The following is a 20,901-nucleotide window of genomic DNA, read 5'->3' as shown; positions in this document are numbered from 1 at the left end:
TGTGTGCTGTGTTATCAGACTCTGTGCTATATAAAATCATTATAACATCTGCTTTTTATCTACTGGCAAGATTCACAAGCTCCCCCCCTCAGCTTTGCACAATTTAGTGCTGAGCAGTGATGAATCGATTTTCCCCCCCATCCAGGTACAATATCATGAAGGCCTGCTGGAGCTTGGAGCCCATTCAACGGCCAACCTTCGCTCAGATTTGCACTGTCATTCAAAAGCAGCTAGATGCCACTAAAAAACAGGTAGTTATTTAAATTGCTAAGGGGGAAAGGAAGATGGAAACCCATGCCCATGTGATTGGTTTTCACAGAAACTGCATTGTGTCCCTTCACTCACCCCCCCTCCCCACCTTCCATCTATGTTTGGGTGTGATTTCTATCAGCAGTATCTTGGATAAGGGATTTCTCGCCATAATAGTTCACTATTGGTTGAGCACTTAGAATCATAGAATCACACTGCTGAATTACATTGCTGACCTTATTAGTTCAGATCTTGTCTATACAATCAACTGATACCCAAACGGCAGAACGGCAATTCAAGACTCATGGCCGTGATCCATTGTTTATTTAGGAGATTTTTATGCCACCTCTCCAGTCTTGCTCAAGGTGGCTTACAATTAAAATAATAAATTATCAATGCAAAAAGAATTAAATAAGCCCAGGGACATAACTGCATAAAACAATTTATAAAATAGACCTCAGACCAGAAGCAAACCATAAAACAGCTGGAAAGATAAACCCCACATTAAAAGCCTGGATGAAAAGAAATGGTTTGACCTGGCACATGAAAAAACAGTAAAGTAGGCACCAAGTGAACGGGGGGGGGGGGGGGACACCAGGGATAGCATTCCAAAGGCAAAGCTCCACCACAGAAAATGTCCTGTCTCTAATTGCCACCCACCTCACTTCTGAAGGTGAGGGTAGCGTGAGCAGGGCTTGGGGGGCAAATCTTAACTGGTGGGCTGAAGACTGCCTTTCAGATATCCTGGCCCCAGACCATTTAGAGCCTTAAAGGTACAAACAAGCCCTTTGAATTGTGCTGGGGAACTGTTAGCAAGCCAGTGCAGTTTTTTCCAGCACAGAGGTGATACAATATAATCCTTAAATAGGCTTCGTTGTGGGGATCCTCCCCAATTAGTAAAGTTTTCACTCCAAAGACTAATGGGGCATCCTGTGTTCCTAGAAAACCAAAAGTAGGAAACAAAAAGCAGGCAACAAACAGTTTAAATTAAAATCACAGCATTTCCTTTTTTGCTTCAGACTGTGATGATGTCACTCTAGGACCTAAAGTGATTTTTTTCTTCTCCCTTTCACCATCTTCTAAAGGATTATACAAACTTGCCAAGAAACAAAGAAAATGACAGTGCATGTGACCCCGCCAGCTTCGAGGAATCCTGTGAAGTCGGAGAGAGCAGGCAGCCCCTCCTGAACAGCAACAATTACCAGTTCTGTTAGAGGTGGTTGCTCACAGGATCTTCATGTCTGCTTGAGTACTGCATTTCAGCTGGGATGCAGGTCCTTCAGGGCCTCTGGGATTTGCGTATCTGAAAACTAGATGCTTTCATTCACAAGTCACAGCCTGAGAGTCTACTATGAATTGGTAACAGACTCCAAGCCATTTGTTTCCTCCTGCCCTTAACAACTGGCTTGTATTTAGGTTAGCTAAAAATAAGAAGCTTAGCTAAGATCATTATATCAAGAGGGTGATTGGCATAACAAAGCACCATCTCTGAGTATAAGCATGCTTGCAAGAGTGGGAATGGAGCCGTAAATTTTAAAAGCAAACATTCAACATTTCATATGTACCTCACTAGCCTTTTGTGTGTAAATTCTAAGAGATTAGATTGTTAGAGAACTCTCTTTATTAGAGATTTTTTCTTGTACATAAATGAATAGCCAGTAGTTGGTAACATTTCCTGCCACAAAGAATCAACAACCTATATACTTCACGTCTCGTATTCTGTACGGGGACAAATAGAACAGAAATAACTTCCTATTAGCTCAAATAAAACGAAAAATACAGCTCTAATTCTCCGCAGAGTGAGAATCTCATACTAGAAGAGTCTCTCATTTATGATTACCATGTAGAACTTGTTAATCATGTCTACAAAACATTGCATGCTTTATAACTAATTTCCAGTGATGCAATCAGTTAGTTAAGATTTAAGTATAAGCAAACTTATGATTTGACTAATGGCTGGTTTTGAATTAACTAAGCTAATTGCTAGTAGGAAAGAACTAAAGAATAAATATAGTTTATCATTTAATGATTTGTGGTAATTCTATTAACTGAACAACTATAATCTAGGAGAACTGCAGCCATTATTATAATGGATTGCTTGCTAAATCATTATAATAGCCTTTATAAACTGATTTATAAACATTTGACAAACCAATACTTTAAGTCAATGGAAAAAATAATAAAGAAAAGCTTAATCCAGTCTATTTTATCATCTCAAATATAAAGGGTGAAAATTCAAAGAACCTATGAGTTGGTATATCACTTCATTAAGCTATGTTCTACCCTTTATTGCTGGCAGCTAAATGTATGGACTGACTCCACTGTGTTTCATGTGATACGAAATAAGAAATTTAAAGCTCTAGTGGTGAGACACTTACTGTAGCTCGCTTATCAACCTACAACAGACTTTCACTACTCTTATGCTGGTTGAATTTTAGAAAATATACATACTGTATCAAATGTAGATGATGGCTGGATAGTACAAGCAGAAATTCTTTTTAGCCCTTAAAGTCTGAAGGGCTCAGTGTACAAATACTGTACTACCCCCCCACCCCCCCACACACACATTTCATCATCTTGGCAGCTAGAAGCCATGAGGTACTGCTCCTGTGCTATTTTTTGGATACACAGCTGACAGAAGTTCAACAGTGGCCCTATCTCAGGTCTCTCAGTACTTAGTTAGGGGCTGCTGAAATTTGCCTTTTAAGCTCACAGGAGATATTGTTGGCAAAAGCATAGTGAGCTAGGGCACTCTGGGGGCCATATAGGCTGTGTTTGTGGGGCTACAGGATGGAGAAACAACACCTGTATTGCAGAGGCACACAGCTTTGTAATGGTGGTAAATTAAAAATGGTACCGAAAATATTGAAGGCAGCTAACTGTATAGAGGCATATAGATCCAGAGGAGTTAGCCGTGTTAGTCTGTAGTAGCAAAAATAGAAGCGTCCAACAGCACCTTTAAGACTAACCAACTTTACTGTAGCATAAGATTTCGAGAATCACAGTTCTCTTCTTCAGATGTATAGAGGCAGACAGCCTCTAAACAGAAAAGACTGGCATCTGCTCCATTTGGACAAGGCTGGTTATCTAGATTATGGAATGTTCTGAAATTAAGCTAATGTTGTATATATGCTTTAATGTCAATAATATAAGTGTTGGAATGTATTAAGTTCCAGAACTTATAGCAATGGCAGCAAGGCCAGGACAATTCTGTTGTTTATGATTTCTCCTGAGCTATTTTTATAAAAGAAAAACCAACACAAGTTAGGAGCTGTGTTGATGCGGAACATTTAACTTACATTTATGCCTCAAAGTGGTTCTATAATTCACACCTTGTAGCAATTCTGCATTTATACTTCCAGTGTTCCCAAGCTATCATGTGAAGCATTTTAAATGCTCAGATGTGTAAAAACATTACAAGTGTTGCAGCTTTAAAATCAAAAACTAGAACCAGACATCCTAAAGGATGAAGTTAACATTTTAATCAATGTTCTATAGCAATTCCATTTTATACCAGTTTTAGAGAAAGAGAACCAACTTTTCTAAGCAGCCACATTTGACATCTTATATAAATTAAACAGGAAGCCAATGAAGCTTGGCTACAACTGCCTATACAATTAGAATATTAACAAATTGGGGTGTGGGGGGGGTACATTTTCTGCTCTATCCCTCTCCTCCTCCTTTCTCTCCCCTGGCAGCCCCCATAGCCTTCCCCTTCCTTGCTTCCTTCTTTCTTTGCAATCCACTAACCAATCTACCTTTATCTGCCGCTCTGTCTTCAGCTTTCCCTCCTTCCCTCCCCCCAACAAATGTTTGGTTGAGTTGCAGAGTAGTCCCTGCCACTGGGTCCAGCCAAATCACACAAATAGTGAGTCTTTGGTGGTTACTGCCAGATCTGGCCACAGCAATTGAGCCCAAATCCATTGGGTATTTTTCCATTGGACATAAATGGGGAAGGGGATGTTTTAGCCTCCAAGCCCACCCTTGCCCTCCAGCTTTGCTTTACAGAAACCAAGGTTTGGAAGGCTAGCAATATTTTTTGTAGCTGCCTAGCAAACCCCAAGATGGCCCTGAGATCACAGAATGTAGCCTCTGTGGGGATTCTTTTATTAAAGCTATAGGTGTTGTTTCTATTGTTTGGGGGACTTTTAACCTCCTAATGTGTTTTTTTTGTTAAGATTCCAGATTTTCTGCAAACCTGGAACTTCCTTGTAGAGACATCTCCTTTTTGTCCTTGGCTCCACTTTGTGGATTATTGATCCACACTCAGTGGCCCCGTTGAGAATTCAATATATGAAACAAAAGGCATTTGTACTGTAAAGGGGCAGGGTTTTTTAGTACAAACTGATATCATACAAATATTTGGAGGACTGTAGCAAAAGCCAGGTTAACATCTCCAGCTGAAAGCCTGCAGTCTCAGGCTGCAATTCCCAGTATGGCTGTCCTAGGCTCCATAGTGCCTGCTGACATTTTTCCTTTTGTCTACTTGTTTCCCTCCCTGAAGCATTACTTCCTTAAGTAGTGAGTGGGTCCTAGTTTTCCTCCACTTCACTGGAGCAGGAGGTGCTTCAAAAGTATCCGAGGTATCACCCTTGGGTGTGCAATAAATACCCATTCAGAAAGAGCATTATAGGAGTAAGCTTGGCTTAGAACCTGTTTGGCTCCACCTCCCAAAAGTCTGAAAGTGCCCACAGGCTCAGAAAGATTTGGAACCTCAATTATCAGGAAACTAGTCTGGGAAAATCTCTGCTTGAGATCTTAGAAATCAACCAGTAGGCAATACTAACCTAGTTTGACTTGGTATAAGATGGCTCCATTGTTCTCCATATGCACAACTAGCTAACTAGATTTCTAACACCTTGCACTAGTATTTTCTTGATACATGATCATTTTTAAATAGTTTAACTGCTATGTTTTATGTATCCAAGCCTCTATTTCCATTAAAACTGATTTAAAATGAACAGACTTATAATTGCTCTGAAAATAAATCAAGTTGATTAAGCATGTATTCTCAGAATTGTGTTATTTTCTCCATTAGTTGCGTATCTTCTGTATTTTAAAAAAAGCCCAACAGGCCTTGTCAATCCTTCTAGTCTTCAATCCTCAGAAAGTATAGTAGCTTTTAAGACAAGAAAGCAAAGGTTTATAAAAAACCAAGCACCTCATTGCCAGATTCTAATACCTGTTGTGAAGCATCATGTAAGATCAAGCTTAAGGATTTAAGTGCAAAACAAAGGCCAAGAGGGGCAGGAATCACTGACAGTGTCAAACGCAGTTAGTTCTATTCTATTTAACAGACACTCTAACCCCTTCAACACTTTTTTTGCTTCGTAACAAATTAAACAAAATATTAAAGCACTGTTTACTTCATTTTTTGCTTCATTTTTTTACCCTACCAATCTCCATCCCTGACAAAAGAAGCCCAACTTTCAAACGCTTTACCCCGGAAAGCTTGTTGATTTTTAAGGTGATACTGAACTCGAATATTGCTATTCTTCCCAACAGTGAACTCAAGCAGCTTATATAATTCTCCTCACAACAACCCTGTGAGGTAGATTAGGCTGAGTGTGTGCGACTGGCCCAAGGTCACCCAGCGAACTTCCACGGCAGACTGGGGATTCAAATCTGGGTTTCCCAGATCTTAGTTTGACACTAATCATTACACCACACTGGCTCTCACAATGAAAATTAAACTTTTTACTCCTGATAATTACCCTTAGGAGGGTCAAAACATTGTTTACCTAGAATAGGAGACTCCCTATAACCAAATTTAATTTATAAATAGCCCGCTTTTCGAACACAAAACAACCCAACATACTATTTTAGCAGGCATTTTTTTGTTGTTACAGACCTATGACCACTCCACAAAGCTTGTCCATACATTTCCTGGGAAATGGGAAACACAACAAACCAAATTAGCATTCTTTGGCTTTCAAAGTATTTAAGCTGCCAAGCTAGGAGACTCGCTCAAACACTGGAGACAGTAACTTACAACAGTTCATCACTGACTGAAAAAGTGTCTTTAATAAATTAGCATTTTTAAGAGCAAATCATAATCTTTGTTCATAAATTCAATACATGTTTTTACAACACAGTACACACTAGAATCCTTCACAGAAGGGAGCTGCACACCACAAATCTGTTCATTCAATGAATAAAACATACTTGAACCCTCACACACAGGTACACACTCCAGATTTCCTGCTTTCAGCTACAGCAGAAGTCTGTTTTCACTTCTCAGGTTTATAGATGGCCAAGAGCAGCTAAAGGGAATCAGTGGACAATGCAACTAGTTTACACACCATGGTTCAACATATAAATGGGAAGAAAAAACGCTGGTCTCTTCTGAACACGGTGTTCAGAACACAATATGAAACTCACCCAGTACAGTTTTATAATACTGGAACTGGGGAGTACGTAGTGGCTTTCAGAAGGTCCAGTCAAGTGTGTATCCTCCCAAACAAGTTTTAGTAAGGAATGCAAGTCATAAAAATGTCTTGTTAGATTGCGTTCCTTGAATCCAACCACTGTTGTACAAGTATTCTTTGTGGTGTCCCTAAATGTAAGACAACCTATGAAGTCCATAGATAGGATATAAAAAAATAAAGTGCCTGAAAATAGATTGCAGAAGCCTGAAGAGCTCCTCCTGACCAACAGTATAGTTTCATCATCCCAAGCATACAAATCCCTGAAGAGCCTTTAAAACCATGCTAGCTAAGGTAATTACAAGCCTATCTTAAAGTATGTGTCCATTTAAACAGGTTCACTCTGGATTTCAACCCCCAAGTAAGCTTAGAGGCTCCTCAGGATGAGAAAAAATTAGCCAAAGGAGCAGATACATGCTTAACTCCTTGATACTGATGGGGATTAAAGATCAAGTTTCTTCAAACTAGAGCCCAGTAGCAGCTAGGGCTACACAGCAGGCTCATCATTGTATTATGATTTCCATATTTATACTACAGTATAAGGGATCCATAAACAACTCTGCTCTTTTTCATCCCCTACCCTTTCACTTATGATCCCAAAACACTGCAACATATACATTTCAAAAACAGTTCAAGTTCTGTAAAGCCATTGCCACCTCTTGCCTGAAACAGGTGCCTGAAACATCCTCCTTTTCTCCCTTACAGCAACCTGTCCTGGTTAGTTTACAGATCTCAACAACATCTTGGAAGGGAAGACTGCCTTTTTTATAGAAAGGCATTTGCAGATCTCAATCTCACAGGAGTAAATCCAGATTTCATGGAAGCACATGACTCTTTGGACTATGTAAGCTGTCAAAGCTGTTCCACACTGGAACTCCTCTGTGTGATAAACTGCTTGAACTATCTGCAGAGATGCTTCAACGGCCTAACAATCATCTCTATGGCTAGATGACTTCAGAGTAGGTTATGCAATACCATCCTCTCCTTGGTTTTCTACATCTTCCTCTATTTCTGTTTTGATTTGGGCCACGCCCAGACGATATAAGGTATCTCGGATCACCACCTCACCAGGCTGGCAGCTCTGCACAATCTCATGAATTTGCCTGTTCACAATCTCGCGGCTAGAGAGGAAATCCATCAGGCGATTGTAGAGGTAATAGTGGGTTGCATTGTCAAAGGTGATAGGCCTCTGGCGGACGTTACTTGTTTTGCTATCGCTGATGGCTGTAATGATGGCACTGTAGGGTTCTAGTTCCCGGCAGAGGGAGAGGGCACGATGCCGAGCTGTTGGGTCCCTCTGAGTGTTCTGCTCTGTCCCAGTATAAACTACTCGGCGGGATGCAGATTTGGTGACTGGGTGTTGAATAGAATGTTCAGCACTGGTCATATCCACATTGTAATGTCTGTCAAGAAGTTCTGGGCAGGACACATACTGATGAAAGAGAAAGAAAGCAAAAGTTATTTCATACCATAATGTTTTCCATAGTTTACTTGATCAGTGCTTGCTAAACAAGAAAAAACAAACAAACAGGATTTGCGACTGGATCCAAATCCCTATATGGCCAAAGACTCTTTGGGTAAATCAAAGTCTTCCACGTTTAGTTCTGCATTTGCTTAATAGGAATGGCTTATTACTGCTACTGAAAGAAGCACTCAAGACAGGATGGGTCAGATACACACACAAAAACCCAGCCATCTGGAGCATTTCAGATTGGGTAAGGATATATTTACGCAGACAGACACTGAAACATATTCCCTTACTATAAACAAGGACGAGGATTGGAGAGGACCAGTAACTCAGTGATGGCACACAAAAGGTGGCAGGTTCAGTGTCTGCTATCTCCACTTAAAGGACCTCAAGGAACAGGAATGGGGAACCACTGCTCATTAGGGTAGAATGTATAGATGGACTACTGGTCCAACTCATTGTAAAACAGCTGCGTATATTTATTGGCTTTCCCCTTTTTTTGCCAATAACTGCCAATGCAGTTTTTGGCAGTCATCAAAAATAGCCATCCAATCTTTGACTGACTAAAACCACAGCACTATTTGCCATTAATTCCAATACTCTGAGTTTGAAAAATAGGTGTAGGTATTAAAGGGAGGGCAGAACAAGTATGCAAAGGTAACCCAATCGTACAAGTGTACCATGATAGACAAAGGCTGTTTTTCACTTGAATTGTAAAAATCTAAATTTGAAAGCAGGAGGCAAAAGAAATATTTGGAAAATGGCACAGGCTGTTGCAAATATAAAATTGGCCCAGATTATCACAGAGAAAAAACACACACAATAGTTAGGAACCTCCCTACTTACAACCTTGTCTTCATAGCATCTCTAGAGAGGACAACTCATCACAGACACTCTCACTAGCTTTGGAAACAGTGCAACAGAGCAAGGCCACTAACCCTTAAAGGCTCCATGGGGTCAGAGAAGCATCCCTGGTTCCTCCCCCACATCTGAGCAGTCAAGTCAGGGTAGCAGATGTCTGCGCACAATGCCACAGAAGTGGCCAAGTCTACCACATAGACTGGTGGCCAGTGGCGTGAAGAGGCTAGGAGATCCACATGGTCCCGGGGACTTTCCCCTCTCACAATGTATTTTGAGCCACACATGACCTGTGAAGATAAAAGTTGTAACAGGTTTGGTGCAATACACTGGAAGAAAGGGAAACACCCAGGGAATAAAAACAAGCCCAGCCCTCAGCTTCCATCACATGCTTTCCAAAGTCTAGCATGACAATGGAACCTTCTCTGAAAGCAAATTAAATTAATGTTCTACAAAAAAATCTTCAAATTAGGACAAAAAAAAGAAAAGAACACAAACTATTGTAGCACCACGATCTAGCAATCAATAGTCCCTGTGCCTAATTACCCCGTATGAAGATTTCCTCCTTTACTGTGAGCCAGAAAGAACAATATTACCCAATCTAGCCACATAACATACTACATTAACCCATGACAATTCCCACTTGCATATATCTTTTCACTTTATAATAAAAAATATCAAAGTTAGTAAAACATCAGTTTAATTGCTTGGTCACACTTGCTGTGTACACTGAACCAGTGCACTGGTGCAATTTTTCAATCAAACTCACCTGATGTGGACACACTTTGTAGATTTTTCCTCCAGTGAAATGTGCTAGGGGCTGTTTGATCTGTGTCCCATTCTGTACAAAATCATACAGAGCCAGCAGAGAAAGACAGAGCTGCTCCTAGGAAAAGTGAACATACCAACAAAGAAAGAAAGTTAGTCACACGTAAATAGCTGATTCTTTGAGAGAAGGGCAAGGGTATTAAAGACAGGTATACATGAATACAAATCCTCTTCTATAGAAGCTACAAAATATTTCAGAATTGGTGGTTTGTCTAGAGGATGTGAAAAGAAAAAAAATCCTCAAACCTGAAGTAGACAAACTATTATCATCCCGTATTTTTGCATGCCATTTTCCTTCATGGGTTTTCACTCAGTTTGACAGTGGAGGTGTTTCAACATGGGAATGTGCATAAACAGATTATCTAGATTAATTTCAAGATGACTTTCAACCTGGTTTAGGGACAGATACAGCAGTGGCTGCCATAGAGATACTGGGGAAATGTGTTTCTATTACTTTCCCTAGATCTGTCAGTAGCTTTTGGTTCTATTAATTATGAGATCCTTCTGAACAGTTTTACAAGTTGGGGATTAAGGGTACTACTTTGTTATGGTTATGCTCTTCACTGGAGAGTAAATTTCAGAAGTGGGTTTTAAGCGATAGTTGTTCTCAAGGATCAATTTGATCTCCTGTACATCTTAATATCCATGCAATGCCATTCAATAAGGAGGCCATTTGGAAACACTGAGTACAGCTGTCACTCCATAGACAACACCAAACTGTCTGTTTTATCTTTCAGGAGAAGGGGGCAATGTCAGTTCTGAATTTGTGTATCAGCTCTAACCTCAATCCATATAAAAGAAAAACAATTGGGGGTGAGGGGGGGTGGGACATGAAAATTCTAGTCTTGAACTTGCACTCTTCCCGAAAGACTAGGTTCTCAGAGTGCCCAGATGTTGCTGCAGCCCAGACCACCTTTTACCAGCTATGGCTGGGCAATTGCATCCTCTACTGGAAGACAGAAAGATCTAGTTATCATTATATAGTGAAATGATCTCTAGATTGGACTACTTTAACACTTCTTATGTTGTGCTGACTGTGGAGATGGTGTCATGTATGCCTGTCTGCATATCTGTTATGAATGCATTCTGTGTTATGTGCTGATCCTCTGAGGGCATGGGAAGTTTCTTATTGATGCTAAGCCAATTGGTTATCTTGCAGGTATTTACTTTCTCTTTCCCTGGCACTTCGAGCAAGTGTCCTTGAATGCCGGCTGCGGCCGGCTCAAGATGTATCCTTCTTGGGAATTGAGATGATTTCATTCTTTGCTCTGTCTAGCCTAAACCTATCTTCTCCCCTTCAACCCCCCTGGCTCCTTTGCACCAGAACTGTCCTGAGGGCGGGAATCTTCCCTATAACTAACACTACCAACCCCATTTACGTCACTTCTGCAAATCAGTGATTTAGACTGGAGTAACTCTGTTTAGGATTGCACTGTAATTCAAGGTGCTTTGCCCTATAAAGCCTGAAACCATCTGTATCCTAAGTATTTCAGAGCTTTTGGTAACTGAGACCGTGATCTGTACTACAGATCTGGGGGAGAGGATTTTCTCTCTCTTTTTTTTGTATGATGCTTTAATATTTTGGATAATTGATTAATTTTAAACTGATTACAGGTAATAAAAATTGTAATTATCACTTTGAAATTTTAATACATTTGGTAAATAAACAGATAAATGTAATTAAAATATATTCAAACTGAGCATCCCAGGGACCACTGTGTGCTTATAGAAAAGATCCATTACCTTTGAGTCGCCTGCATCCCAAGGAATACTGCACTGTGTCAAGAAATTCTGCAGCTCTTCCTCACTGTAAGAACCAATCTGCTCCATTTTACAAGTTTCATCCTGAATCAGCCTCCCCAGAACACTTGCACTGCCTAAACAACAAGAGATCATGTTGTTTCGCTGCTCTTAGAAGAGAACATCAAGTCACTTATGCAAGGCAGGCAATGGTGCTTGTCTTACACCCAAATGCTCCCACTAAGCCCCTTACCAAGTCTGAATCAAAAGTGAATATAATTTATGCAGCTCCAACTGACATTAGGAGACCTATGACAGGTTAAACTTTACAATTCCAATGACAGCACTGTCAAAAAGATCATCCCCATTGTGGAAATCCATAGAGAACTGGCAAAATTTAAAGGGTCCTTAGCCCTTAAGCTAACCAACCATTTATAGTTTGTTGTCATGTATGTATGTCAGGTTATCCCTGGCAGAGATGATACTATTATGTGTAATTTTTGTGTCATTGGGCAACAAACAGGGTAAGTAGCACTGCAGGAAAAAGCTTTTCAGCAGCACTAATACAGGAGCTAGCACCATTATACCAGCCTTTTAGGATTCTGCCATACTGTGGAAATACAGTCCTCAGAGCAGCAAGTTAATGCCTTCTTAATTCTTAAAGAGTACTATGGACACCAATGACCCTGCTACATACCAGAATTTCTACAAAAACAAGTTACCTGGCATCATATGTGTTTCCAAGTTCTTCTCTCTCTCTGTGTTGACTACCACAGAGCTCCTCATCAGCGGTGGAAAGAAGGGGGCTATGATAGAGGCATCAAACTTTGTGATAGGGATGCTGGAAGGAAATGCTACTTGCTCTATCACTTCAGTCTCCATAGTAGACCAGAAATCTTCCACATTTACTTCACTAGATGCCAAGAACTCTGGCCAGGTAAACTTAACAGTAGAAGAAAGGGGAGGGATGGAAAAATCAAAAACATTAATCAATACTTGCAAGACTGTATTATGTTAAACCCTATACATTTTAATATTCTGTTAAAACCCTATAAATTTAAACAGGTTCTTCTTTCTGCTTTGATATTCACTGTACCACTTTGCTCTGGGAGCTTCCATGTAGGTTAATGAAAATAGAACCATTGCTTTTAGGTGGGCAATCAATATAATGCCTTTGAAATCCCCCTTCTCATTAAAAGAGGAGTAAATAAAATATAGACTAACTGTAAACATCATATTAGTACTACAATGTATATTTTGAGAAATACAGTTCAAGGTGCAGCTGGATGTTATGACGCCTAAGATGGTCTACCTCAATATTTTTCAGCGACAAAACATTGTCCACATTCCTCTGGGCTATTTCAACTTTGGGTGCAATGCCACAGATTCCGCAGATCATATCATTATAGTCCCGGACAGTGAGGCATTCAAAGGCCCAATATCCATTGCACAGCAGCTCCTCAAGCTGACTCAGCTCCTCAGTGTTCAGATTTTTCTCTGTTGGGGGAAAAAATAAGAAAGAGAGCCAAGTAAAATACTTAAAGCTATATTCATGCCCTATATCTGCAGGAAGACCAACAAGTCAATGGCTTTAAAGGGTGCCTTTAAACAGCTATGGAGTCAGCCGTCTGGGGGAAGCCTTGTGCAACTGGAACAGCTCTGAATCCCCAGCCTAGAGGCTGCCGCGTCACTGCCCTGCAGAACTGCCACAGGCATCAATAAGGGGAAAGGGCCATTCTTGTTATGAATTCTTATTTTAACCTATTTGTTGAAATTTATTTTTAAGTTGCCTTGAATCCCCAAATGGCAGAAAGACTAGGCATGAATCTTGAAAATAAATAAATGAGTGGGTGAAAACTAAAAAAAAAAACCCTTAGAGGGAATAGAGGTATTAATGTATAAGCTAAAGGAATCTGGTGAAGTAGCAAGATTTAAAGTTAATAAAGGAAGAACAAAGATGCTAAGAAAGAATACGCAGGAAAAAGAGAAAAGTCAGCTGATGGAAAAAACATGATTTATAATTGAAAAAAGGGTAAATCCTTAGGGGTAATACTGACAAATAAAAATACGATGTTGTTCCAAAACAACTACGTCAAGATATGAAATGAAATTTAAAAAGACCTAGACAGATGGGAGAAATTACAACTATCATTGTTAGGAATGAATTGTTAGGAAGAATTTCTGTTATTACAATGAATGTTCTGCCAAGTGAAGGACTGTATGACTAATAATTTTGGCTATAATATCCATATGGAACAATGGGAGAAAATGTGGAATTATGGTCTAAAATTTACATTATGTTTTAATTTGAAAGAGAACTTCTGTAAAATGATGTATAGGTGGTTCAAGACCCCACAAAAATTAACTAAGATGTTTAATGGGGTGTCAAACAAATGTTGGAAGTGTCAAAAAAAGGAGGGTTCCTTCCACCATATGTGGTGGACCTGCCCTGTTGCTAAAAAGTACTGGAAACAAATACATCTAACAATGCAAAAAATATTAAATAGAGTTGCTGAGGGATAAAACAACAGCCAATTTTGTGAAGATCTGGAAACCTTTCATGGACTTTCTGTATGTGAAAGAACAGTCTGAGCTAATGATTTGTGGATTTGAAAATTATAATTAGAAGGTTGGCAACAAATGAAGTATGGGGGGAAATGCAGATATCTTCGCAGTAAAGTCAAAGTTATACGTTTAGTTAAGATATGGGTATTATGGAAGAGCTATTGATTAAGTAACAAGCTTAAAGAAATTTTGTAAAATGTCCAAATGGTATGTCTCCCTCTATGTTTTCATTCATTTGTTTTTTATGTTTTTGTTACTTTACGTGAACTTTTGCATGTTTGTTGTAATAAAATAATTTTTAAAAAAAAATTTTTTAAATAAAATAAAATGAATGAATGAACATGTTGGTGAACTTTCCAATTCCGTATCTTCAGCACAGAGCAAGAGCGAGAGCACAAGAGAGCAAGAGCGAGAGAGCGAGACTCATCCTCAGACAAGTTAACAAGGACAGCACAGCCTGTGTACACTGTATGGCAGGTTTTCTACACAAGTTTCAAGAGTTTCCTGGGACACAGGTGCTGCTTGCCTTTTCCATGGCACTCCTAACTGGGGGACATAAATTACATAAGCCGGCATCCAACTAAGACAAAGCATAATGTGTTCTAGTCACTGTGGCTTGGAAGCCACTACTAAGTCACAGGCAACTTAGCACAATCCAGTAACTTTGAAGCCTTGACTTAAAATAGTAGAAGAAAAAGGAGTTACTGATCCTGTGAAAGCAACTTTATACTCTGCCAGCAGACAATCCAGTAATGGATCATCTTACAGAACTCTGTGGAGTCCTGACCTGTCTGTCTTTTATAAACACACACAAGCACCCTGCCCATGCCACCCAAAACTTTAAAACAATGTCTTTATGCTTTTAACAGATTGATCATGGTTGTTTCAAGGACAAAAAGAAACAGGAATATCCATACCAGTCTGCTCCTGCACAGATTCCAAGATACTGCTGATGGCCACCTTAGGATCTTCGCCAAGTTTAATATGATTTCTTATAGTGAAAAGAAGATCCAGGCTCACTAAAAGCTTGTTACCTACATTAAACAAGCCTACAATTGGGAAACAAAGCCAAGAAAACAGCTATTACTAGGAATGCAGAAATATAGATCATAAGACAGTGAGAAACCATCCCAAGTTCAAATCTTGCTACTACACACAATGCAGTCTCATGGAACATACAAATTTAAAATGCACTTATCACCACTTGTATTCCTCCTTTTAAAGCAAACTAGGTTTATTAACGCACTCACTCACCTGTGTATATATCATTGAAGCTATGGAGGGCCAAGCATTGCACATTGACACACACTTTGAGTTGAGCAGTGACCACTTGCAGCCGGTTAGCTGTCAGCAACCAACACTCCTGAGGGCCTGCAAGGGAACTGTAACAATGGAGAGGAGATGAAATTAACCCTGTACTCATACTGGTCTCTACTTTAAGAAATGAGAAAAGAGTAACACAAAACCTTGCAGCTATCTGCATCATTCACGTCTCTTTCTTTCTCTCCATGCGTGCGCATGCGCACGCACACACAAACATGTTGTAAATGCAAATGAATTGGAACCACAGATATAGTGCCTATTCCTTTCCTTTTTGTTCCCTTAGAAGATAATCAATTCTTTTTCATCATTTTTCAGACGTAAGTGATAGAAGGACTGACAAATTTCGCTACTGCCAGAGTAGTCTTAGGATAATTATCTCTCAACAAATAAAAAGAGTTTCTGAGGTGCAGGGGGGTGATTGATAAGTAATAAGTGGCTTAATATAGTAGTCTCCAATATTCTCAAACAAACAGCATTCAAGCAGGACACGTAAGGATGTATCACTCCTACGGAGACTGCAAGGGCAGATTCTGTCAAAATAAGGCATGTTCAAAAATCTTCCTTCTAAAACCATAAAAAGTATAATATTCAATCTTGCAAATAAAAAAACTCTGCAATAACATGGAATGATTAAATAATACATATGGGGGGGTACAGATTTTGGAGGAGTACTGCCAAAGAACAAGGGGGGTCAGATATGTTGAGCTCTCACCGTCAAACGTTCATGGTCAATTTCTAAAACACGCTTTTTAATTAAAGAGAAAGCTTTTGATTTGCCCATATCAGAAAGCTTTTGATTTGTCCATACTGACTAAGTGCCTATTCAAACTGTACTAGGAATGTGAGCTCTTGAGGAACACATGAAATATGGAATTCTTCCAAACCTCCATCCATAAAAAGATCAGTATACACAAATTATAAATTATCCCCCAAGAAAAAAAAGAGGTGGGAATAAAATCCTAATTCTAGCGCACAGGAAGTATACCGACAATAGAGATGCAAGGAAAATACAAGTACAACTTCCTAAGATTCTAGAAGCATGGATTAGTCTTGAACTAAGGAGAATTTAATAAATAATAAATATAAATACAAAGTAAGATTTCAACCCAAATGTCCCCAGAAAAAAATTCAGTTCTCAAAGCGGAAAAACTTACTTCAAGCCCCCTTTGAATAAAGGGCTGCTACAGAGAAGACACTGGGAGGATGGAAACTCGTAGTAGTTCGACCAAGAGGTCTGCTCAATGGTAACTGTCTCCTCATTCATGTTGGACAGGATGAGCCGTGAGCTGTTGAGTTCATGAATCAGTGCGAATACATCAGCCAGCTCAGATTCATTCTCAGGGATCTGTATTACTTTGCGTAGAAGCTGCAGCGTAGATTGGCGCTGGATCTCTTTTTGGGAGGGTATTAAAGGGTCACTGGTGTTCAATACATCTGTGGGGCCAGTGGCGGCCTCCTAGGTAGAAAGGGAAATGTCACTTTGATTTTATGTCAAGACACTTGTGAAATGTGAAGTACCACAATACTGAGGTGGATCCTACCCATCCTACCACTCTTCTGCCTCTCAGTCAATCTCCATCTTGCTTGCTTTGTATAGATAACAAAGCTCATTTTTTTGGTTCTAGTTTGAAGCCTATCTCCAATCTAGGAGGCTCTTCCATTGGAGGAACCACCACTTAAGTTCAAGGAAGGCTCCTTAGAGGATGGTTGGATCCACTCTATTGTCTCTGTTTGAAGGATAAGGTATTATAGATGTTGATAGGATAAATGTACCAAATTGTTAAACGTTTGAGGGTTTTCTTATCACTTAGCCTTGTTCTTGAAAGAGTGATTCGGTGTCGCAGCCTTAATGGCTTTTATCGCCTGTTCCTGGACTCAGCCTTGCTAAATAAACAGGTCAGTGCGCCTTCTTTCAGTTTCATCTAGCTGGCCTCTTACTGAGATTCTGCTGACCTGGCTATGCTAATCTATGCTACCGTAATCTCCATTTTGGACTAATATACCTTTGAAGGCATCTTAGAAACTCCAATCAGTACAGTATGCAGCAGTAAGGCTCCTCTCTACAGTCAGCCACTCAGAACAGATAACTCCAGTGCTGAGGGCCGTCATGCTTAACGAACCACGTCTCTCAGTGTACTCCCCTGCCCCAGTTACATTCGGCAGGCAGTCTCCCTCCTTAAGGTGCTCTCCTTTAAGACTATCCTTATGGCTACAGTGAGACCATGGGTTTTTCTGCGATGGGTCCAGATCTTTGAAAAAGCCTGCCAGAATGGTTGGAGAGGGCACCTTCACTTCCAACATTCAGGAAGGCAGTCTTGCTCCAGAGACTATTTGATAGAAGATGAATTGTTTCAGCAGATCTGGCTGTGTGTTATTGAGCTTATGTGTTTTAAATCTTGAATGCTTTTAAATTTATAATTTGTGTATTTTACTGTGTTTTATTGTTGTTAATTGTACTATTATGATTTATGTCCTTACATTTTGGTTGCTGTACTGTTTGTTGCCATGACTCTGAGGAGATAAAGAGGAGTAGAAATGCTTTTAAATAAGTAATAAATTTGGTTTGCAAGTTTTCTCCTCATTTCAACTAACAAAGGTATGCTGATCCATTCTCCTCTAACTTCCAAGTTGGAGCTCCTTAACACACATTATATAGTTCTCTAAAAGGAAATCCAGAAACTGCAACTGCTACAAATTGCAGCTGCATGTCTACTGATGGTGTGTACCTATGACACCAATCCTGGAACAGTTTCCATGGTTACCTGTTTCCAGTCTCCATTCAAGGGTGTGGTTCTTATCTTTACAACATGGGATGCCCCCCACGTAAATGTCCACATGCCAGTGTAGGTCTTTGAAACAGCTCCTCCTTCCAGCATTAGGTTTGGTTCTCTACCAAGGCTGATGGAGTGGCCTACCAGCAGAGGTTTATACAGTTCTGTGTCTCCCTCAATTCTGGAAGCTGTGCAGGGCAGTCCTCTAACACAGGAGCTTCTGTGAGCTAGGACTATGCTGGGGTTGTGGATTCTCTTGTTTATTGGCAAGTGAAAAGGGGGTGCTTGATCACACAGAGGCCCAGTTTCCTCATTCCTCCTGTTTTTTCTGAGTGACCCTCCATAAATCAGACACTCATCTTTAAGACCCAGTTCACCCTGACAGCTAACAAAAAGCACAAGAGAGGGCCAGGGCGGCTCCTCCATTCCTTTATTGCAACATTCTTCAGGAAGGAGTGTACCAAGAGTGATGAGATACAAAAACCCAAGTTGACAACACCCAAGGAGTTAAATCTGTACTTCACAGTAAATGGTTTCACTAGTATGGCTAATTTAAAAAAATCTAAGCAGGGCTTGTATACTTCCACCTTTTCGTAGTCTAAAACAACATAAATTTCTGGAAGGCAGAAAAAAATTTCCAGCAAGGATCTGTACCTAGGACAGTGACAAAAGCTTGTACACTATCATGTAGACTTTGCAGTAGTTTAAGTACCAATTATTCAAGTCTTTTCCTAACTACTCAAAGCTGCCAGCTATAATCTATATAGTGTATTCTGCTGTAGAAATGAAAGACTATTCTGGTAGCCAAAAGAAAGGAGAAGCCTAAATGGACGACTGAGGAAACTCTTAAAATTGCTAAAGATAGATGAGAAGCAAAAACAAAAGGCAACAGAAGTAGGGTCGAAATTCTAAATGCAGCTTTTCAGTGGCTTGCACTCAGAGACAAAGAAATCTATTATAATAACCAGTGCAAAGAGATTGAAGAGAGCAACAAAAAAGGAAGAACAAGAGACTTGTTCCAAAAGATCCGAGAAATCAAAGGGAAATTCAAGCCATGTCTTGGGATGCTGAAAGATCAACATGGAAATACAGTATCTGATCAGGACAAAATAAAGGAAAGATGGAAACAATACACTGAAGAACTATACAAAAGAGATCGAAGGATGACAGATACTTTTGACGAAGAATCTTTTGATGAAGAACCAGAAGTCATAGACAGTGAAGTAAAAGCTGCACTCAAAGCAATTGGGAGAAAAAAAAACACCTGGAGTAGTTGGAATACCAACAGAGCTATTTCAAGCTACAGAAATGGAGTCCATCAGAATCTTAACAAGAATGTCAACAAATATAGAAAACAAAACAATGGCCCACAGACTGGACACGCTCAGTCTACATTCTAATCCCCCAAAAAGGAGATGCCAAGGAGTGCAGCAACTATCGGACAATCGTGTTAATTTCCCATGCAAGCAAAGTAATGCTCAAAATTATACAGCAAAGACTCTTACCATATATGGAACGAGAAATGCCAGATGTTCAAACTGGATTCAGAAAAGGAAGAGAGGCACCAGAGATCACATTGCAAATTTACAATGGCTAATGGAACATACCAGGGAATCTCAGAAGAAAATCAGCCTGTGTTTTAGATTACGGCAAAGCTTTTGACTGTGTTGATCATGAAAAGCTATGGAGAGTCTTAAAAGAAATGGGGGTGCCACAACATCCGATTGTTTTGATGTGCAACCTATATTCTGGACAAGAGGCTACTGTCAGGACAGAATATGGGGAAATGGAATGGTTTCCAATTGACAAGGGTGTCAGACAAGGATGCATATTATTTCCCTATCTGTTCAACCTCTATGCAGAGTATATTATAAGGAAAGCTGGCTTAGATCTAGAAGGTGGAGTGAAAATTGATGGGAGGAACATTAATTTGAGATACGCAATGACACCACATTACTAGCAGAAAAGTAAAGACTTGAAACAACTACTGAAGAAGGAGGAGAAAGCGCCAAAGCAGGACTACAACTGAACATCAAGAAGACAAAAGTATTGACTACCAAGGAATTACACAATTTTAAAGTTGACAATGAGGAAATTGAAGTGGTTCAAGATTTTCTATTCCTTGGCTCAATCATCAACCAACAGGGAGACTGCAATGAAGAAATCAGAAGAAGATTGAGACTTGGAAGAGCAGCTGTGAGGGAGCTAGATAAAAACCCTTAAAGATAAAGATATCTCTCTGGGAACCAAGATCAAGATAATCCAAACTATGGTATTCCCCACTGCCATGTATGTATGTGAAAGTTGGACAGTAAAGAAAGCTGACAATCCAACATTGACAATCCTAATTACTGTTGCAAGGAACTGGATATCGACTCACTGCTTTTGAACAGTGTTTATGCTATGGCCTGAAGAAAGATTTAAATATCTGAAACAAGTGAAAAAAAGAGACCGGCGTGGCTCGTTGCCTTTGATCTAATTACGACTACGCCTTGCCTTGGATCATTTTACGGCTCTGCTTTCCACAGCAACTTCGTCCTCGCACTTCTGACGATTTTCTAGCTTGAACACTGCAGCTTGCTCATCGACGCCTGCAGTTTCCAAAGCGGGACGTGCCTTGTCACACACCCCGACATTGGATTTTCTCCAGTCCTCGCTACCGGACCTACATTGC

The 20,901-nt window shown here is 39.9% G+C and overlaps 2 protein-coding genes across 4 annotated transcripts in view; one reads left to right on the top strand and one right to left on the bottom strand.

Annotated features, from left to right (window-relative positions):
* Positions 1-5,257, top strand: part of CSF1R (colony stimulating factor 1 receptor) — a 72,548-nt gene extending 67,291 nt beyond the window's left edge. For both annotated transcript variants that reach the window (XM_054977354.1, XM_054977353.1), the window contains exons 18-19: positions 146-251; positions 1,335-5,257. In XM_054977354.1, coding sequence (XP_054833329.1) covers positions 146-251; positions 1,335-1,463 — 235 coding nt within the window. In that variant the 3' untranslated portion in view covers positions 1,464-5,257. The remainder of the gene's footprint in view (positions 1-145; positions 252-1,334) is intronic.
* Positions 5,258-6,266: 1,009 nt separating this feature from the next.
* HMGXB3 (HMG-box containing 3) overlaps positions 6,267-20,901 on the bottom strand; it is a 28,700-nt gene continuing 14,065 nt past the window's right edge. For both annotated transcript variants that reach the window (XM_054978715.1, XM_054978717.1), the window contains exons 12-20: positions 16,611-16,912; positions 15,388-15,515; positions 15,051-15,182; positions 12,881-13,065; positions 12,291-12,510; positions 11,572-11,705; positions 9,770-9,886; positions 9,081-9,290; positions 6,267-8,106 (exon numbers count right to left, since the gene is read on the bottom strand). In XM_054978715.1, the coding sequence (XP_054834690.1) occupies positions 7,639-8,106; positions 9,081-9,290; positions 9,770-9,886; positions 11,572-11,705; positions 12,291-12,510; positions 12,881-13,065; positions 15,051-15,182; positions 15,388-15,515; positions 16,611-16,912 (1,896 nt within the window). In that variant the 3' untranslated portion in view covers positions 6,267-7,638. The remainder of the gene's footprint in view (positions 8,107-9,080; positions 9,291-9,769; positions 9,887-11,571; positions 11,706-12,290; positions 12,511-12,880; positions 13,066-15,050; positions 15,183-15,387; positions 15,516-16,610; positions 16,913-20,901) is intronic.

Source organism: Eublepharis macularius, chromosome 4 (genome assembly GCF_028583425.1).
Source record: "Eublepharis macularius isolate TG4126 chromosome 4, MPM_Emac_v1.0, whole genome shotgun sequence".
In the NCBI taxonomy this organism is placed as follows: Eukaryota; Metazoa; Chordata; class Lepidosauria; order Squamata; family Eublepharidae; genus Eublepharis; species Eublepharis macularius.
Note: the sequence above shows the minus strand (reverse complement) of the source record. Positions and strands in the feature narration are given on the sequence as shown.